At 50.3% G+C, this 19,801-nt stretch overlaps 9 protein-coding genes across 9 annotated transcripts; 3 read left to right on the top strand and 6 right to left on the bottom strand.

Moving 5' to 3' along the window:
* Nucleotides 1–800: 800 nt before the first annotated feature.
* On the bottom strand, nt 801–1,609 carry N7503_011435 (uncharacterized protein; the record flags this gene model as incomplete). Its single annotated transcript, XM_057070981.1, has 3 exons — nt 801–1,008; nt 1,058–1,129; nt 1,194–1,609. The coding sequence occupies 3 exons, from the start codon at nt 1,607–1,609 to the stop codon at nt 801–803; spliced, it is 696 nt and encodes a 231-aa protein (XP_056917592.1).
* Nucleotides 1,610–2,064: 455 nt separating this feature from the next.
* N7503_011436 (class II aldolase/adducin family protein) lies at nt 2,065–3,055 on the bottom strand (the record flags this gene model as incomplete). Its single annotated transcript, XM_057070982.1, has 3 exons — nt 2,065–2,421; nt 2,481–2,788; nt 2,848–3,055. The coding sequence occupies 3 exons, from the start codon at nt 3,053–3,055 to the stop codon at nt 2,065–2,067; spliced, it is 873 nt and encodes a 290-aa protein (XP_056917593.1).
* Nucleotides 3,056–3,459: 404 nt separating this feature from the next.
* Nucleotides 3,460–5,669, bottom strand: N7503_011437 (alpha/beta hydrolase; the record flags this gene model as incomplete). The annotated part of the gene is made up of 5 exons (XM_057070983.1): nt 3,460–3,684; nt 3,737–3,797; nt 3,857–3,935; nt 3,991–5,232; nt 5,285–5,669. 5 exons carry the CDS (start codon nt 5,667–5,669, stop codon nt 3,460–3,462), a joined length of 1,992 nt encoding a protein of 663 aa, XP_056917594.1.
* Nucleotides 5,670–6,783: 1,114 nt separating this feature from the next.
* On the top strand, nt 6,784–7,371 carry N7503_011438 (uncharacterized protein; the record flags this gene model as incomplete). The annotated part of the gene is made up of 1 exon (XM_057070984.1): nt 6,784–7,371. One exon carries the CDS (start codon nt 6,784–6,786, stop codon nt 7,369–7,371), a length of 588 nt encoding a protein of 195 aa, XP_056917595.1.
* A 271-nt stretch (nt 7,372–7,642) lies between these two features.
* Nucleotides 7,643–9,667, bottom strand: N7503_011439 (uncharacterized protein; the record flags this gene model as incomplete). Its single annotated transcript, XM_057070985.1, has 2 exons — nt 7,643–8,465; nt 8,706–9,667. The coding sequence occupies 2 exons, from the start codon at nt 9,665–9,667 to the stop codon at nt 7,643–7,645; spliced, it is 1,785 nt and encodes a 594-aa protein (XP_056917596.1).
* A 530-nt stretch (nt 9,668–10,197) lies between these two features.
* Nucleotides 10,198–11,028, bottom strand: N7503_011440 (esterase/lipase family protein; the record flags this gene model as incomplete). The annotated part of the gene is made up of 1 exon (XM_057070986.1): nt 10,198–11,028. The coding sequence occupies one exon, from the start codon at nt 11,026–11,028 to the stop codon at nt 10,198–10,200; it is 831 nt and encodes a 276-aa protein (XP_056917597.1).
* A 547-nt stretch (nt 11,029–11,575) lies between these two features.
* N7503_011441 (uncharacterized protein) lies at nt 11,576–13,689 on the bottom strand (the record flags this gene model as incomplete). The annotated part of the gene is made up of 4 exons (XM_057070987.1): nt 11,576–12,978; nt 13,041–13,208; nt 13,301–13,472; nt 13,588–13,689. The coding sequence occupies 4 exons, from the start codon at nt 13,687–13,689 to the stop codon at nt 11,576–11,578; spliced, it is 1,845 nt and encodes a 614-aa protein (XP_056917598.1).
* A 2,760-nt stretch (nt 13,690–16,449) lies between these two features.
* N7503_011442 (putative MFS transporter) lies at nt 16,450–18,109 on the top strand (the record flags this gene model as incomplete). Its single annotated transcript, XM_057070988.1, has 3 exons — nt 16,450–16,655; nt 16,711–16,973; nt 17,031–18,109. The coding sequence occupies 3 exons, from the start codon at nt 16,450–16,452 to the stop codon at nt 18,107–18,109; spliced, it is 1,548 nt and encodes a 515-aa protein (XP_056917599.1).
* Nucleotides 18,110–19,242: 1,133 nt separating this feature from the next.
* On the top strand, nt 19,243–19,711 carry N7503_011443 (uncharacterized protein; the record flags this gene model as incomplete). The annotated part of the gene is made up of 4 exons (XM_057070989.1): nt 19,243–19,364; nt 19,424–19,492; nt 19,551–19,616; nt 19,672–19,711. 4 exons carry the CDS (start codon nt 19,243–19,245, stop codon nt 19,709–19,711), a joined length of 297 nt encoding a protein of 98 aa, XP_056917600.1.
* Nucleotides 19,712–19,801: the final 90 nt, after the last annotated feature.

Consider the following 19,801-nt stretch of genomic DNA (forward strand, 5'->3'; position numbering starts at 1 on the left):
ACTGAATCTCCAATGGACATCTCACCCCAAAGAAAGCGATGTCTCCACAGACGGATTCGGAGGTCGTAGCACTCCAAAAGGCGCTGGAATCAATTACCGCGGAAACGTCGGCATTCCATGGGGCAGCAACATCATCGCCGTAAGCCCAACAGAAGCTCACAAGTACAAATACGTAGTCCAGTTCACGGGCAACAACACAGAGCCGTGGACAGTGACTATCTGGAACAAAGTCGGACCCGACAACAAGCTTGATGGCTGGTACGGGCACTCTGCGTTGACTTTCGTCCTTGCACCCAACGAGGCACAGTATGTTGCCTTCGATGAAGACTCGGAGGGTGCGTGGGGTGCTGCGCCTGGAACGGATGGGCTTCCGACGGACCAATATGGTGGATATACGTCTACCTGGGGCGAGTTCAGTTTTGGGGATTTGGAGAACAGTGGATGGTCAGGGTGGGATGTTTCTGCCATTCAGGCACAGCTTGCTAACCAGGATGTTCAAGGCATGCGGATGTGTCAGGCTGATGGCCAAGGGTGTTCGACGATTACGTCTGGTGCTAAGAAGGTTGTTGATGCTTATACACAGTCGGAGCGGAATAGTGATGGGATTGGAGGTGCTGCTTCTCCTGGACCGGTGCGGCTCGTTGTGATACTAGATTATAAGGAGTAATGCGGTGTTTAGATATGCATGTATATAACCTTGGAAGGCTATTTCAATTCTTTAGGGAGGCATGGTGTTTTTATAAGTACACGAGCTTCTTCTCTATCACACAGCAGACATTCCGTCCTATGCCTGAATCCCTCTACATAGCAGGGATGTTCATGGTCTCAATGGTCCAGACCTTGCCACCCTGGCTTGAGGCTAAGCCAGTGTAAGTGGCACCAGCAGCAGTCGCAATGGTTTCTCCGAAGGTAGTGTCGGCAGACTTGAGAGTGATGGTGGTGTTGATGTACTTCTGGGCAGCGATAGTACCGGTGCAGTCATCATCGCATTCAGTTCCAGTCCCGTATCTAATTGTTGTTAGTTGAAATAAAACACGCCCTGATTTAATAGACTCACCCAGTCATGTATGGTCCGGCGGCAATTGCGTATGTAGACAGCAGCACTCCAGTCTCAACATTGGTCACAGTTCTAAGTATTATTAGCTCATCCATCCCCTTCAAAATAATTAACTGCTTCTCAACAATTTGCTTACTGGTTCCAGGTCTCCGCATCGCTCTCAAGGTTGTACTCAATCCGCACCTGATCCGTTCCACTGACGGGGCTTCCATCACCGTCGAGTTGACCAAAAGATCCGAACACACTGGCACGGACACACCACTGGCCAGTGGTCGCACCGCACCACGCGTTGCTAGACCAGCTTTCCAGGGTCGTCTGAATCAGGTCACCAGTACCGTTGGACATGCCAGGCCATAGGAATAACTCTCCATTTTGGGTAGCAGGGGCTGCACCGGGGATAATAGTGGTCACGGCGTTGATGATAGTGGACTTGGTCGGACCGAGCGACACGCTTCCACCCCAGCTATCTCTCTTGACGTTCGCGGAGCGTCCATTGAGCAGGCTAGCGCTAGCAAGGCCAGCACCGGCAAGAAGAGGAAGAATGATCTGCATGACGACTGTTTGCTTTCACGATAGAAAGAATCGAGCTTGAATCAATATCTACAACGGTTTTGACATGATTTCAAGCCCACTATTTATGCTGCTGCTTTGAATTGCCGTGGAGTCCCCTATTGGCCCATTACTTGAAAAGGTGTCAGCCAAGACCCTGGTGTTCCAACTCAAAACGCATTAAGATGAGGAAGCTAGCTGGTGAAACAAGAGGTTCTCCACATATCGAATCGCTGATTGGCGCATTAATCTTCAGTCCGCAGGGACGGAGCATTGTCCGAGAAGTGGATATTCCCTTCGAATAAGACTGAAATCCGACGAGTGAAGAGTGTTCATTTGCACATGCTGTCATATGTAGGGAAGTGGAAACGACCCTGGTCTAGAGGGTCATTTCTCCACCTCTTTATTTGCAGGGTACAGTCCTAGCTAGATGTGGAGCTACCCGCCGAGGCGGCAATCTATTCCAAGTACTCGCCCCTGGTCTCTCGGTGGATCACGTCAAATAATGGCTTAGCGCTGAACCATCCAGCCTTGGGGGTCCCCACTGTTTTGTATGTCAGGGCCGCGTCGGCATCGTCAATTTTAACGGTTGCTCCACCCCGGCCTGCAGCCGCCGCATCTGCCAAGAGCTGTGCATGGCAAGATTTCTCCAAGCTAACAAACCAGAAGACCGTTTCCTCAACCGATTGTCCAACTGTCAGCAGACCGTGGTTCTGCAGGAGAGCCGCCTTCTTGTTTCCTAGAGTCTCGGCAATTTGTACACCTTCATCCTCTTCCAGCACGACGCCATTAAACTGATTATAAACCACATGATCCTACCCAGAGATAACGGTCAGTGCGACATTCAATAGATCAGAGGGAATCACAAACTAACGTTGTAGAAAGCGCAGGAATCCTGGGTGATAATATCAAGTGGTCTACCCAACGAGCAAAATGCCCGTCCATAAAGGCTGTGTGAATGAGCTGCACAGATAACATCAGGTCGAGCTTCATGAATAGCTTCATGAATCATAAATGCCGCGGCGTTGAGCATGCGATTCTTTCCACCCTCAATCACCTTGCCGAGGTGATCGACCCGAATGAGGTCGGAAGCCTTCATCAGTGAGAAAGCGGTGCCGAACGGATTCACCCAGAATGTCGTCGGTTCCACAGGGTCCCGAAGGGTAATGTGCCCAGCAACGCCTATATCGACAAAAATGATCAGTATTGACCAAGGCGAGAGTATCATGATTCTCAAGTACCTTCATCATAGCCAAATTTGCCAAAAATGCGGAACGCGGCGGCGAGACGACCTTTCAGGTACTCGCGTTCCTCAATCTTATCTTTGAAGACAGGCTGCTCGAGCACAGTCATCTTCACTTTCGCCTTCTCGGCGCGAGCTGTCCGGTGCAGCTCATGAGCCTGGGCGCTGACGGAGCCGGCTAGATCGGTTGCGATCGGGGGTGTCATTTTGACTGATAAGTGATAAATTTGATGTTTATTCAAAGTTGAGCGTAAAAGAAAGTTGAGTCTCATTCCAAGTTTTGTAGTTGAGGCGGGGTTACTGCCATCTAATCGCTGTCATTGGATTGGATGTAAAGCCGAGGTCGATGGAATGTTCTCCGCATTATTACTGATAGAGTTCGCAGTTGTCCGAGGTTTACTGATCCTGAGAGTGGGGGTAAGCGAATATAGCAAATATAATAAAATTTACTCTAGCTAAAGGTATCAATGATATAGATGTATCAGAGATTGCTTAAAAAACATTGAATGAAATAAAATGAACACCCCCGGCGTCGCATCAAGGATATAGCCGAAACTCTCGTGCAAGCGCTAAAAACCACCAAGACATTTCATTAATCAGTCATTATTCATCAGAGAGCAAGATATCCTTGCTTAGTCTCTGCAATCAAAGCATCAAATAGCTTCCGATCGGCAGCAGTCATACTTTGAGTGGTTATAGGCATTTGGTCGACATGTCCCACCATTGGCTTTAAATCAGCCAGACATAGTGTTCCAACGTCAGGAAGATCACCTGTTTGGAAGTAAGTCCGGATCAATTTTGCTATGCACATGGATGGTGCGGCAAGCGTGGTGTGCTAAGTAGATATTTAGCTGCTATTCATTTCATCAGAAGCAAAGCAGACTCACCCCTTCAGAATCCTGCTGAAGCAAGGCAGAGCCGGGAAATTTATCCGACATATGTTGAGCACTGTTCTGGTGTTAGAGCTGTGGATATACCGGTCACTTTGGAAGGTTCAAGAGACATACTTATACAAGGGCGTCACTGGATCTAGAGTATTTGAAACAAACAACATCGGATGTGATGTGACGATGCCATCCCATGGTCCTATATCATATTAGCATTGTAGCACTTTCATGGCCGGAGGACTCTTGTTCCATACCTGTAAACTTATATTTTGCCTTTGCTTTCCATCCTGCACAGGAGAGTAGCATCTGAGCCCAATAATCCCCCAACGTTTGGCTATCAGCCTTGAGATCCATCCACATCTCTGCGAAGCTCTCCAAAGTCTTGTCAACCAGAAATTCAGCATCAGTACATAAGATAGCTGACATCGCATAAAGCGTATTATCCTGCCCTTGGGTGCACTGTGGAGACCACGGACCCATCATGCTGCATTCGTTTGATGGACACGTACTGAAGTGCCGACCACGCTTAAAATCCGCCATGGGGACCGGATTCCCATTAGCAAGTGCGCCGATCTTCTCCGCCAATACAGGGAAAGCAAGCAGTGGCTGGTACACTGCTATGCGGAGAATGGCTTTCACGTCTGTCCAGGTTATGACCTCGGGACCCCGGGTCGCGGATGCCATAACCGGGATGGAGCTATTGAGAATTTGATTTTCAAGCGTCCAGTACGCGTCCTGGATTGCGGATGAGCCTCCAACGACAAAGAAGGGGCACTCGTCTGGGCCGACGGCATCACAATAGAGACCGAAGCGGTCGAATATAGCATCAGCGTCAATGATGACGCTCGGCCCTCTATCTTCGTAATACTTATCCATATTTACAACCCCGTCGAGCACAGCCCGAGATACTCGATCTGGGAAAAGCGCTGCAAATGTTGTGCCTAGGACCGTGCCGTAAGATCTACCCCAGTACAAGAGCGGTTCTTGACCCTCGCGCCATTCTGTACGTTTGGCAATTGAGCGCGTAGTGTCATAGCCATGACAGCTGTCATGCGCTTCTTGTGCCTTGAGACCTTCCCTTTCACGCCACTCCCCATGACGTTCAACGATGGTGAGCATATCTCGTGCAACAAGTGGTGTATTGACGTAGGCCATCATTGACGCATTTTGTTGAATATCATTCATCTCGTGCACAGAGCAGCCTAAATTCAGCGCCTGGGTTCGCTGCCAGCTTCTTCGCAGTGCATCTTCGCTGCTCCCGATCAATCCCTCAGCCTCGACTGCCAATTCCCAATTTCGCTGAGAAGTCGAATCGGGGAAACATGTTACGGCCGGTGTTGTTTGTCCGACACCGCGGGGATCAAACCCTATAATGTCGAAATACTTGTCATCGGGGCCACCCAGCCCCGAGGACGGGTCGTTCTCTGCATCGACAATTGTCTGGAGATGGCGTCCTGACAGCAACGCTTGCAAAGCTCCAGAACCCCCCGGACCACCTATATCTCTTATAAGCTTATAAATACCAGTAATGAATGACATCAGACTCACCTGGGTTAATTAACATGGCACCACCGTAACGAGGGTCTCCGACAGGCACCTTGGCAGGAACTTTCACTATTGCCAACACGAATTGTCGCGCTTGGCTTTCTAAACATTCATAATCCATAGGCACCTCAAGGCGAGCACACTGAAAGCCATTTCCACAGTCGTAATAATACAACGTCTCCGAGGGCTGCACTTCTTCCCACCTGAAGGTTACTGTGGAGGAAGGATCCGGATCCCGCCGCTTCTCCACAGGAACGAAATCAATCCAAGATTTAACAATAACGACAGCTGCCAAGAGCGCGAGTATCCAGCGACCAGTCTTCTCTCGCCATGGTTTGTATCTTCTCCCAGAAGGAGGGCTTGATTCGGTGGGTTTCAAATCCTCCATAGCTCACGCGACTTAAATTATCAGCGCAAGGACCTCCTGCCGAGTTCCCCAGATTCATGAAGCGACCACAACCACGGTATTACCCTTCCGCACGAATATACAAAGGAATGTTCATCGCGCCCTTTTTTTAGGCGAGGGACCACTCAGTAGATAAGTAAGATAATAACAAAGCCGGGAAATCCTAGCTGAACCACGGCTTGCTGATCGAAGGGGGTCCACGGGGTGGGGGCATCCTGGATGCAAGGCCTATCAGGGCTCAGGAATGTAGCGGTCGGAGTGTTGGTCGATCACGATGCCATCCACCCAGACCCGCTCATTGGTGAAGATACAGACCGAGGGGTCGCGAGTGCAGAAAAAGCAAATAATGAAATTGATCGGCTGAGAAATCCACGTATTCTGATGGGCCGCCCGACTGCTGGGCCCTGCAGGTGTGAATTCTGGGATGTGGCTAGGATGCAAATGCGACAGATAAGAACTGCCAAATCAGATAAGCAGTTAAAATGGGCCTTTCAGTTCCTAAACATCGGGATTGGTTGTGGGGGTTGATGGTGTTGCACGGTTCCTTGCGGCCTTCTGCGGGGCGTTGCGCCTCATGAACTATTGGAATAGTGCGGTCATACTGCAGATGGCAGTCTGCCTAGTGGGGGTATGGGACTTCTGGAGCCTCACATAACACTCAAAGTCGTCAGGTCTGACAAGGTCTTTCAGCAGAAGCTAATAACAGGCCACAAAGAAAATGTGACTGGAAAGAGTCGGTCGGCACTGTAGCACACCGACGCTCGCCGCCACTTACCATATCGATTTTCAATTATAGGTTACATATACTGCACAAGGGTTCTTATTTATCGGCCCTTGTCAGAATGCGTTTCCAATACAAGCACAATGAAACTAGACAAAAAGGTATGCCTTGGTCCAGTAGCAACGTCGAGTGATGTAAGACGTAAGAGTCAGGAAGCGCAGAGCCGCAAAGCCCAGAACATAACAGGTTGCCAGCTCTCTCTCTCTCTCACCACCTTCCCTCACTATCACACATCCCACAGTCTCATTCAAAGTTGAACTTCCATACCGACAAGAACAACGAAACAGTCCCCTTCAAAATAATCAATAAGCCAAGATGGCCCCTCAGCTCAAACCCCACATTGACGAGCTCAACAATCTCGCCCTACCCGATGCCATTCAGGCCATCGCAGACCTTTTACCAGGTTTAACGGGAAGCGTAACCCCAACCTGCGTATACTTGATCCGACACCCAGACTACGAAGGCGAAGCCCGCCTGAATGACCTAGGAAGAATCTTCCTGGACTGCGCTTATCGCTGCACAACAGAACACGCCTCGTTCCAAACCCGCCTGACCCACCATTCACTGGACGAGCCATTCGAAGAACTCTACGGCCAAGTCTTCGAAATTGCCATGGCAGGCCAGAAGGATGGATCGATGGTCCCTGAGCCGGAGGATGATACAGGATGTGCTTGCTGCCGTGGGGATCCAGATGCGACTATTCTGAGTGGGTTCCACGATGGCAAGGCTTTCTATTACGAGGAGCAGGAGTATCGTGATATTTGGGGAGATGAGAGTGAGTATGGGTCGTCTACAGGCTATAAGGAGGATGGCACGAGGGATGTCAAGTTGATGGCTTGCAAAGAACAGATTGAAAAGGCCCTGGCGCGGACTGAGGCAGTGGAGATGGATAGCAAACTGTAGACGGATCTTGGAGGGGTACCGTTGATGTTTATGGAGGTTTATGCGAGGAACCGTGAATTCAATGGAAAAGATGTGTTTGGCTTTTGAGCCTAATAAATGGTAACTCTAGCAATTGATATCTCTAAGCAAATGAATCACTAAGTCTCGATGTCTCTCTATCCCCCACATAAGAAGTAAATAGTAGCGGCAAAAACCAGATGACTGGTTCGAAATGTTTCCCTACCCCGACTGATGTTAAAAATGGGCTATACTCACATGGCGGGTTCAAACCTTAACCACGGCCACGCTTTCCACGGCCGCGACCGCGTTCTCCACCTCCACGGCCACGCTTTGAGGGGCCTACTGATTTCGACCTCGCTGACTTTGGGGTCATACCATCACCGAAGGGAATATCCTGGGCTATCATAAAAGCCTCAACCCCCTCCAAATACTCGACGAATTCATGGAAGTCCTCAAAATCCTTCCATGACTTCTCTGAGTGGTTCTTGAGGGGTTGGACAATCCGATCCCAGAGGTGCCGCAGGCGGTTATGGTTGTTGCCCGTCCAGCATTTATGGTATCGGAGCATGAAGAGAACAAAGTCCCGCACAGATTGCGTGGGTCTCTGTTTAATTGACGAGTAAGTGCGACGGCACTCCTCCTCAGTCCCGTCGGGTGGAAGTAGCTCCACGAGGAAGGTGCAGAAAGTGAGCCAGGTAGCCCTTGGGAGCTGCATGGTGTATGCGTTCCACCGATCCAGTAGTGGTGCAGCAAGCACGAGTTTGCCGGTTTCGACCTTCGTCTCATCGTTGTGGTAGAATGTGCGATATCTCTGGAAGTGGGCTTCTATGCTACAAGTAAAGTTTCTGCATTCCTGCCAGTCGGCTGCCCCGTATACGGGTACTGTTGGTTTGGGTGGGGTTCCCACAGCAAGGGCTTGAGAATTCTGAATAGGTGCGGGTGCAGGAGGAACTTGACGATTTTGAAAGGGTACAGTTGCGACAGGTGATCCAAGTAGAATATGTTGGTTTTGCTTTGGCGGCGCCGGTGTATGAGCTCTGGGAGCCTTTGGTGGTGTGCGCTCTCTGGGCGCTCTTGGGGGCGAACGCTCACGCCTGGGTGATGCGTAGCGGCTACCTGGTGGCGAGCGGAAGCGCTCTCTCGGTGGTGAACGAGTCCTGCGTCTGCGTGATGGGGAACGAGGTCTGTACCCTCTAGGCGGGGAGCGGGCTCTTCCTGATCTAGACGGCGAACGAGCTCTAGGCCTAGAATTGGAGCGCGCCCTATGCCTGGAAGGCGAACGAGCTCTATATCTGGAAGGTGAAGGTGCCCTCATTGATCTGAGCGGCGAATACCCTCGGCCCGGTCTCGAGGGCGAGCGTGCTCTTGGGTGTCTTGGTGGCGAGCGCACTCGCTCTCTGGACCCAGTCGGCGGAACTGATTCCATAATTTGTCCAGTAGGTTGTTCCATTGGCAACTGCTGAAGCCTTTGCTCCAGCCTCTTCTCAGCACCAGACAAAGCAGATGTCGACGATATCTGTGGCTGTGGCGGCTGGTTGCCCACCTGGGGTGGAGGTGGATTCTGCTTCTGGATCTTGACAGGCGTCATATCAGTTCCTTCGCCCGGGCGCTTCCCAGATGGTTGGTTCATCGGAGGGGTAGAAGCTCCATTTGGAGCAGTTGCAGCCCCATTGACATTCTTCGAAGCAGCAGTCGCGGCCGCCAGTGCCCGCTCCTGCTCCACCTTCTTTTTCCACACTTCATAGCGTGGTATCACCTTTGAGGGTGCGGGCGAAGGGGTTGGAGCTTGGGGCGTGTCCGCAGGCAAAGGCTTTGAGGCTTGGGGTATGTTCACAGGCAGAGACTTTGGAGTTTGGTGCGTATTCACGGGTGAGGGCTTTGGGGTTTGAAACGCATTCCCTGGTGGAGGAAGAGTACCAGCTTGGATCCAATTACCGTTTTTGTTGAGGCCCTTGAACGGAGTTGCACTCTCAGTATGTCCGTTGACAGGTAATGGGTTCTCAGTGTCAGGGCTTCTGACCGACTCAATGAACGCTGCCACCATACTACTCGTATCTTGAGGAGCTGAAGTTACTGCCTGAGTGTGCTGCTGAGCCGCTACGATTGACTCTCGAGTCGCATTGAGTTTGTCCTTTGCGTCTTGCAGCTTTTTCTCCTCCTCCGCATTCCGTTGCTTCTCCAGCACAAGCTGAGTCTGCAGCTCGATGAACTCGCGGTTTTTCCGTAGTAGCGCAAGCTGCTCCCTCATCTCCCGCATCTGGACATCCATTGCCGATTCTCCTTCTGGCACAGCCATCGTGGATGATCTTGAGGCGGAGATATTTTTTTTGTTCAATGTCGTGTGGCCGATCAAGGAAATTTGCCCCTTTCACTCGTTGATAGGTCGAGGAGGGAGTTATAGGGTATTTTGAGCCCCGAAGAGGGCTAATATTTAAAGACTACCCAGAGTTCCAGGGAAGTGACAGGCGAATCTTTTCCACTTTGCGGGTTTTTGTGTCCAAACGACCCCCTCATGGATATTCTGCAGGATTCCAGTCTGCTTCACCCAATCAAAGAACTTCGTCAAGATAGCGGTCAAGTGTCACGTTGCAATTGGAGATACTGGGAAGGCGGTGTGGAGCTTCTCGTGTCAAACAAAGCCAGCAACACGCGTCAGATGTGAGAGATCAATAAGCCCAAATCTCATCTTTTCTTTGATACAGAAGCCATAATAATCAACCTGACTATGTGTATTAAGGTAAACTAGGCTAATTACAAAATTAATGCTATAGTCAATATGCGACCAAAACCCCTCCCATGCTATATTTACTGTCCCTGTTAATGCCCTTATTTGCCAGGAGATCCGAGCAAGCAGATAAATTCACGGTTGGGAGTATCCTCCAAGGCATTCTTCACCAAGTTCCAGACATTCAAATCATAAGCCTCACCAATGTGACCAACGGGGTCCAGCGGGCAAGTAGATTGAACCCAAATATTGTTGACTCCAGACTCGTGAACAAACGCAGTGGTAATTGGGGTGACCAGCTCATCATGCTTGGAAGCAATGATGGTAAGGGTATTCCCAGACTGCGCAATGGGCGTTCCGTCATTCAGACGCTCGATAGCAGGGCCGTCGGGGCCGAGGTCATTGCACGCAGCACAGCCCACGGCATCGAGGACATCACCAACGATGTCGCGACTGAGGTTGCCGGCGATATAAGCGAGATCGTAAAGGTTGGCGAAGGTTGTGGCGTGGGTGGGAGGCGCGATAGCGACAATCTTGTCAATCTTGTCCGAGACGCCCTCGAACTTTGGCACGTAGAGGGACTGGAAGGCACCCTCGGAGTGGCCAACCAGGTTCACCTTGCTTGCGCCGGTCTTCTCAATGACTTCATTGATGTAATCGGCGATCTCGGGGGCGGACTCATTGATAGCCTTGAGACCGCCCACAAAGGGGAACCCCTCATAAGCACCATAGGTCTTGGCATATGTACAATGGCCCTGGAGCTGGAACCAGTCCTGCATGTAATTCAGGTCTTCATACCAGGTTGCGCCCAGACCGTGGAGGAAAACAATGGGGTTGGAGTCGCTCTCGCAGGTGAAATCGTTCACTGATGTCGCGTGGGCAGCGGTAGCGGCCAGCAGGGCCGAGGTAAATAATTGATGCAAAGAAGGCATTGTGATGATGGATTTTTTTTAGAGCTGGAGTGACCCACGGTACGAGTCAGGGACCGGGCTTTTTCTTTTTATGGTGGAAAACTGGCACGGACAGGTGACATTTGAAAGATCTGATCTATCTCCTTTTCTTCATGCTCATTTCCCACAATGGCTTTGGATCCATCTGGTTCCTGGCACTATTGAATGCAGATCGCAGATATGGGACTATGACTGGTTGGTGTAGTGGACCCCCAAGTCCGATACAGCTTAGCTTCATCTCAGTGGGGAAGGGTTCCCTCAGGTCCGACCCAATGACAGCGCTTAGGGAAACGAGCTTTTGTCATCTCTAATCTATTCAGCTCCACGGCTCGCTAAGATGACACGGGCGGGCTACTGCACGGGTTACTATTATTGCCTACATACATATGCATAGAATCATACTCCATGTGAAACAAATTGACGTAAGCTTTTGGGGGATTCACCCATGAACTCAGCCCCGAAAGGATATCTAGCGCTCATTAATTGCAAATCATGGATAAATACATTTGCATCGTCATCATCATCATCATCATGCTGTGTTGAGGGGGGTGCCTTGCCTAGCCGAGAGTTCCGACATGCCACCACCCCAAAGCGCTAGGGAATGGCGCTTCTCAACCAATTGCAGCACCTCAGTCATAAAAGCCCGTTCGGGCCCATTGTCGGGGAAGGCCTCCCATGCTACGCGTGTAGGGAATGCGAGGCGATTGATCATGTTTCCTGGGGCTGTAAGAATATAGAATGCATAGGTGCGGCAAATACCGCATCCCAGTTCGTACTGCTCTGGAACGCTCACCCGATCCTCTGGGCGCGTATCTATCGAGGACAGGATCAGGCGGAACGCGTAATACACACACATGGTTTGTGCAAGGAGAAGGTTCGGGTAAGAGAGCCTCGTTGGTGTGTAGGTAGCGCCAGTGCGCAAATCGCGTCGTTTGAATATGGGGAAGTCTTGGTCTTCCGTCTGCTCGACTTCCTCCGGCGGGCCGTCTGGGTAGCACTTGACCCAGTCATGATACCACTGATAGAAGCGGGCAGTGAGATCGGTGATTCCGTTCCAAAGTGCAGCCTGTTTGGCCGCAGTTTCTTGGGCTCCCATTTTGGATGCGCCCTGCTGCGCTGCCTTGAATGAATCAGACTGGGACAACAGAGCGGGCACCTCCGTGGCGAGGTCGAGTAAATGATGCAGGATATCTTTGGTAGTCGTCCCAGCCGACCACGGAATGGTCCTCCAATCTTCGTGGGCTAAGAATGAAGGCTCTCGACCCGCACATGCACCAGCAATCCAATAAGGCCGGAGCTCGGTAAACAAGAGGTGCTCAACACCATACATATGATTCTCTGGGCCACGATGCTCAATTAAGCGTACTGCACCTCTTACGTGAGCTGGCACACCCTTAGCTGTGGTGCGCTCCACACTCTCAAAGGCAAGCAGAAGTGTCACTGTTACCAAGGTCGCTTCGGACTTGGACCGCTCTGGGTCAATCAATGCCTCCTGCAGTTCGCGCAAAACGCGGGGATACAGCCGGAATCCTGAAGCTTCGAGTTGTTTATTCTGGATAGATCGACCAAAGAAAGCCACAGAGACTGCTTCAAAAGCATCCGAGATGAGTGGCGAGAACATCCGAATGCCTGCGGCGGCCCTCAATGCTCCTGCGCGACCAGATTTGTTGTCAACCTGCGGGCTGAATGCGTCGACGAAACGTTCAACAAAAACGTCAACAGAAGGCCGCTGCATGCCGATCAAATAAATTGTACCGGAGGACCCCGATGAGTCTGAAACGCTGCTCAGAGACATTTGGTCTTCGCTGTCATCATCCTCATACATCGGAGGATCACTGAAATTGAGGTCCGAACCCGAGTCGCTTGCTCGCTGGCGGATTGGAATGATAGATAGTGGTGGAGAAGCACGTGAATTGTGGTAGCTGTTATATGCTGATTGGCCGTTATGTGAGCATGCGCAATCAGGTCCAATAGTGCTGGAATGGCCGACTTACCCTCATGACCCTCCCATGGCCCTACTTGCACCAAATCTTTCTTTATCCCACCATGAGCGAATCGAACCTCGCGCACGATGTGGTCAACCACACTAAGCGGGGCAGAGCGAATAGACTCAAATAAGCTCTCAAGCCGGTCCAGCCGCTCCAGATCTTGATCGTGAGACCCTGCAGGAAACGTGTCAATGGAAGTCCCACAATTGGACGGATCTAGTTGCCGAGGGTACCCGCTATAGGCGACCAGGGGCCTGCCAACATACCATCTTGTCTCTCATCTATCCTTGTTCTTAATTCTTGGATCTCGGCCCGCAGATTTCGGATTTCCTCCGCCTGGCTGATCGGGCGCGCCTCGTCGCCAGGCACTGTTTCGTAAACACATTTAGACGGATACCCGTGCGCACAACATGCGTGACAAGGCTTGACACGGTCACACTGGCGGATCGACGTTAGTTTCCAAGGCCCCTGTTGAAGGAATGTAGTGGGACAGGGCTCCCGGTACGGGAACGTCGGTCCCTCCCGTCGTAAGGGATCTGAGCACGGGACGTACCTTGACCTTACGGAGCCGGCAGACCTTACAGGAGCGCGACTGCCGGTTTGGCGCCTTCTTGGCTCGTGAGTCGGGGGCGGGTGTTCGCGATTCACCGACCATGGGGACGCGATTATGGGGTGTAGGGGGAGGAGAGAAGCATGGTGCAACCAACGACACTGCGAGATTTTGGGAAGTGAGATTCGCCCGAGATCTCCTTCTCGGGGCGGTGGGCCGTTTCACAAGGGCCCAGTTTTGGGTTGGTGGTAGCTTCAATAGCTTGCCCTATGGTGACTCCGATAGGCCAGGTGGAAAGTGGTTCAGCTCCGCCCGTTGCGACCGGGTCCGCCACGCGGCGACACCATTGGCGTGATGGAATATTATGAGACATGGGAGGCTGTCAGTCGCCTTAATCGGTAATGAGGGGCCAGTTGTTAGGGCTGCAAGACGACCTGTCGGATTCGATGGAAGAGAAACAGTGGATGGGATGGCCAATGGCTTGGGCGGTATGGGAAGGTAAGCTCCTCCGCGACCCGTACGAAATTTCCATCCCAGTGGTCTATTTGACGGACCATAAAGGAGGTCCACCTGGCGCAAAGCAATTTTACCCATTTCTAGTAATGTTATTGTGTACGATTGGCCTTGTGGAATCTTGGATGGAGTCTGTGTGTATTTGTTTCCCCACGTTTCATGAGTTTAGGTCTTTGTTGATACACAGCTTGTTATTTAGTCTCGTTACTTTACTTTCTAGACGCTTCAAACTCGTCCTTGAAGACAACATCTTCAAGGTTTCCAGGTTAGCTGTTGGTGAAAATAGAAATTCTTCTGTAAATTATTTATTGGAACCGTAAGTTAAGCAAAGTCAATGGCTTGAGACACATGTAATGCACGTAATGTGCGTTAACGGGTTTCCTACCTATTCGGGTCACCTAGGGTCACCTGATCTCATTGAACCAAATCAATGCAAACACCAATGGCATGACGTTGCGTACGATTCAAATGATTAATCTGCAAACTGATATTAAGCCGAAACAACTGTGGTTTGATAAAGAATGTGTCGAGTGCGTTAGACCCCCTGTGCCAGGGTTTCGCCCATTCGTTCTAAGCCAACATCATCAATGACTAGGCATTCTTGGGTTAGCATGGCACTTTGCATCTCGTACAGCATGAGCTTAAGGGTATTATAGGTGCGACTATGGAGTATCCGATAATTCTTCTTTCGATGTTGAACCTTTGAGCCTCGTACTGATTCTTGTCTGCGAAATTTCCAAGAACTCTGGGATTGTAAGCCTTGATCCTTTTAAGGTTGTTCTGAGCAGCCATACTTTGACTGTATAGTCGATAGCCGCAGTTTCCCTTGAAGAACATTTGCTCTTGTTATAATAGGCAGCCGTACATGAGCAAGACGCCAAGGTTTGACGTTGACCATTGTATTGAGTCATTGCGGGTCCATATTGTCTACACAAGAGAGATGCCACTTCCGATAAGACTGGAGAAAACAAAGTTACTTGGAGGGCAAACTTCTCTACCCATCACTAACTTGGGAGCTTTGATAAGCTTGTAAATTGCGGCTACAGAAAGACCCCAGCAGCTGACTCTTTATATGTAGTTCCTGGGGTAGACGACAATCACCGCCAGGGCTCGACGAACCTATTTTCTTGGAAGCGGTGATCATTTGCATTCTGTATAAAGTGAGTTTTATTCATTTTTGAATGTAAGGATAAATTCTCTATTTTGGGAAGGTGCCATGCGGTCGAGTATAACCAGCCCCATCTTTTTCGCATTCCAACCCTTCTTTCTTCTTTTTATTCGAGCGCATTCAAAGGGCAGATTGACATTTCAATTACCCAGTGAATAAACTCTGTCATGGATACAGACATTGTTATTGCATTCCATTGTCACGCATTGGGTGAATTCCGGGAGATGGGGGAACCACCAGGACTCAGAAGAAGAAAAGGTTGTGGCTGTTGCCTCTGGCTGATTGAGGCCAAGGAAATGTAATCCAAATAATTTGCCATTCATCACTATGATAAGGGGACCAAAGGCTTTGAATGCTCTAAGTAGTCAAAACGAGGGGTAGCTGGTCATGCACTTGTCGGGTATGATTTCACGCACCGAAAAGCCATGGAACAGACCAAGCCACAAGAAGAATGCTTTGTGCCTGCAGATTCCCTCCTATTCGAATGATGTCAATTCTTCAACAAAGAGCTTCGGGGACGGGTTTCCATGTCACCTGTGCAGCAACGATCATCGGACCAAGCACCATGCTGAGAAACACGCGCGGGGAAAAAAGTCAAAAACCGCCAATCAAACCTCAAGACTTTCCACAGATCCACCCCCAACATGGTTGTTCAACACGCGGACTTGCTCCGACCATTACCGCCTATATTCTGGGCAAGGTGGCCAAAGTACTGACACGGTCCATCACAAGAACCGTGTACATCAAGCTCTCCTTGAAATACGCGGCTTGGCTGTGTACCCCAGATATAAGTGGCTTTAACCGCGTGGGGTGTGCCACATTCTCCAGCCTATCACTGGCCGAGTATGAATATCACGACGCCATCGACCCTCGGTATCTCTCCGCATTCTTGATCTATCCCGCCCTCTCACTGGCGGGTTTGACCTGGTCCCCCCACGCCCCACACTCTACCCCAGAAACTTGTCTTCGGGGTAAATGCGATCGCCGGGTGAAAGAATGGAAGGAGGTTAACTCCCTCGTATTGGACTTATCATGCAGAAGCATGCAACAAGGTCTGATCGAGCTGGGCCCCTCCTTGGAAAGAAACCGATAAAGAGTTGGCCCGTCCCAGTTCTCAAGGGGTGTTTTTCGCTCCGCCCACGATTCCCCTGGTTTACCTCTAGACTGGGTCTTTTTCTTTCATCATGAATAGCACGGACTATGCCTTCAGGCCGGAGACCGTCGTTCCAGCCGGAGCGGTGGACAAGGCCTCGGTTTCACACGAGGAAGCTATCTACAGGGCCTCGCTCACCGAAGAGGAGAAGGTCATTGAGCGCAAATTGCGCGTTCGAATTGACTCATTGATTATGCCCCTGGTTGTACTGGTGTATTTGTTGAATTACATTGACCGGTAAGTCGCTTTTCATGCAACTCTGGCAATCTTATACTAATTACTATTTGGAAAGCAATAATTATGCTGCCGCAAAGCTTCAAGGCCTCACAGAGGAGCTTCATCTCACGGACACACAATACCAAACTGGTTTATCAATTCTTTTCGTTGCCTATATCCTCATGCAAGTCCCGAGTAACTTGCTTCTCAACTACATGGGTCGGCCGTCTTTCTACTTGGGATTTTTCGTTTGTGCATGGGGTCTCGTGTCAGCTCTGACGAGCCAGGTCAAGAGTTATGGTGGCATTGTAGCGTGTCGCTTTCTGTTGGGACTGGTCGGTAAGTGGAACATAAATAATTGGGTATGAGGAAGCAGTCACTGACCATTTTGCTTAGAGGCCCCCTTCTTCGCCGGCGTGCTCTTCTACCTATCGAAGTGGTATACGAAGAACGAATTGGCATTCCGAATGAGCATCTTCTACTCTGGATCTTTGCTTAGTGGTGCTTTTGGAAACCTCATCGCCGCTGGAATTCTCAGCGGTCTTAAGGGAAAGCGTGGCATGTCGGCATGGCAATGGCTGTATATCATCGAAGGTTCCATTACCGTCTGTGTCGGACTCGTGATTATCTGCATCCTCCCCGACTTCCCGGAGACATGGAAATTGTTAACGCCCGAGATGCGTCGCGTCGCTGAGCGACGCCTTGCAATCGAAGCAGCTGAAGCGGACGTAGATGAACAGGGCGGAATGAGCCAGCTGAAAGGCTTGAAGTTGGCGATGACAGATATCAAGACATACGTTCTAGCTCTCGGTTACATGTGCATCACCGGAGCAGCTGGCTTCCAAAACTTCTTCCCAACATTGGTCAAGACCCTCGGCTACAGTGACACCATTTCCCTCCTCTTGGTAGCACCACCATACATCTTCATGGTCTTCTACAGTCTCACCCACTCCTGGCTGTCAGACAAGATGGAAGTCCGGTTCTGGTTCTTCGTCTACCCGATTGTGGCCACCATCGTCGGCTTTGTCATTTTCATGACTGTCGGGTCTTTTGGCCCCCGATACTTCTCCATGTTCTTGATGGTTTTCGTATTTGCCCAAAACGGCACCCTCTACTCCTGGATTGCCAATGCCATCCCTCGACCTCCTGCTAAGCGTGCGGCGGCTTATGCTTTCATCAATTCAATTGGCAACTCGGCTAGTATCTGGACACCATACACCTACATTGCCACCGAGGCGCCATACTATCGAACCGCATTGGGTGTCTGTATTGGTCTCCAAACTCTTGGCGGCTTGTGTGGTTTGTTTATGTATCTCAACCTGCGCATGCTCAACAAGCGACAAGAACGCTTGGAGAACGAGGATCACCAGCTTACTGACAAAGAGCTGCGTCGGCTTCAAGTCACTGCGGACTTTGAGGGAATTGATCTTGCTTCTGCACGACAGTTGCAGAAGGGATTCCGGTACATTCTATAGTGTGAATTGTGTCTTTTATACGAGAATGATATTCCGATTGAATTTTCATGGGATTTGATTCAAAATCATAGATACCAAGAGTTGAGGGAGACAATTTAAGAAGTAGAAGTGGTAGTGTATCAAAATTCATGAAGTCGTTGGGGATGGTAGTTATAGACATGTAAAGGGGCATGGATAGGGAAAGGTGGAATGGATCAAGAGAGCAAAGATAGATTGGGACAAGAATAATATGAGCCAAGATAAGAGCTATGGGTCAATTAGGCAGCAATAGGTAGGCAATGAGCAGACAACCAAGTCCTATATTTCTCCCTTAAGGGCCCTAGCTAGGGTCAAAATCCCATCCGGCCTCCACGTAGCCCAGTGGTTTCCAGCTCGCTATCGTCTCCACTTGGGTTTGCGGGCCCCCACTTCAGGTACACGGGACCCATGGGAGCCATGGGGATACTGCGTAGTACGGCGAGCGTAACACCTGGCCATACCCAGTTAGTTTGGGGGGTTGCCGCGGTTAGGAGCTGGGCAGCGGACCTGCTACAATGTATCGGCAAATTTTTTTTGTCAAATTAAAATAAACATATCTAATTGATATGGTTTGTTGTTGGTTTTTGAAGTTATGGTTGGCATCGTGGGGATACCTTTGAGGCTGAGTTGAGGACGAGTGACATTGTTGTGAGTATTTTGCTTCCCAAGTGTGGTTTTGTTCCTCCTTTTTTGATCGATTCACCACTTTTTTGATTTATTCCGGAATTGGAAGGTCGCTGGTTCGACCCTTGATACGTTGCTTGTGTTTTCTTTTTCCTTTTCCTTCGCACTTCCAAATAATTGTTCTTCAAGGTGTATACTAGGTACCCTTGAGTCGTGATTGCTCCCCGGTTGATGTTCTCCACTTAGACCCACTTTTCGTGTGGAGAAGCCGATGACACCGATGACAGCCAATTTAAGCTCCCGGATTCAGCCAGAATCACACCACATCATATTGTCACTGACTTCCCGCCTTGGTTCCTGCACCATCCCCCTCCCGGAAACCCCTCAATCCTTTCCTGCCATTTTTGAAACAAAAAAGCAGCTTTCCTTGAAAATTTCGGACCTACATCCATCCAATTTTGTTGATCCACAACCCCCCACTTTCCGTCACGATGCAGTCCGCCATTCTCCGGTCCACCCTTCGCGCGACCCACAAACGATCGTTCTCCGCTGTACCCTCGATGATGGCGGGAGGAGACACGGGCAACCCAAAGGCGCATGGATTTATGGTCGAGTACGCTACCGATTTGACCTCGACCAGATGTGTACGATGTATGTTGACTTGGGCAACAGGAAAGACCAATTCACCCGACGTGAGGCTGCGAATGAGGGAATGTACATTTATGAACTCGAGAAGGAGAAGTCCGTTCCTCCAGCACCCCTCGAATACCTTGCCCACAACTCTAATTCGTCCCTGCAGGCTCGAGCTTCTGCGGAAGAAACTGAAGGAACACAAGAAGCACAATGAGGAACTCGACCAGCACCTGTATGAGATCTCCATCATCCGTCAATCGTCGGTCGCTTGTGCTAATAAACCCTAGGGAGGAACTCCTCTCCGGACAAGGTGGCGAGAAAAACTAGAGCACTCTACTCTTGTCGGTCGCAATTCAAGCTTTTATGTGAATTAAAAGACCGGATTTAACATCCGAGCCCATGAATGGCAATCTATGT

The sequence above is a fragment of the Penicillium pulvis genome, assembly GCF_028828015.1.
Source record: "Penicillium pulvis strain IBT 33274 chromosome Unknown scaffold_8_segment0_segment0, whole genome shotgun sequence".
Taxonomy (NCBI): domain Eukaryota; kingdom Fungi; phylum Ascomycota; class Eurotiomycetes; order Eurotiales; family Aspergillaceae; genus Penicillium; species Penicillium pulvis.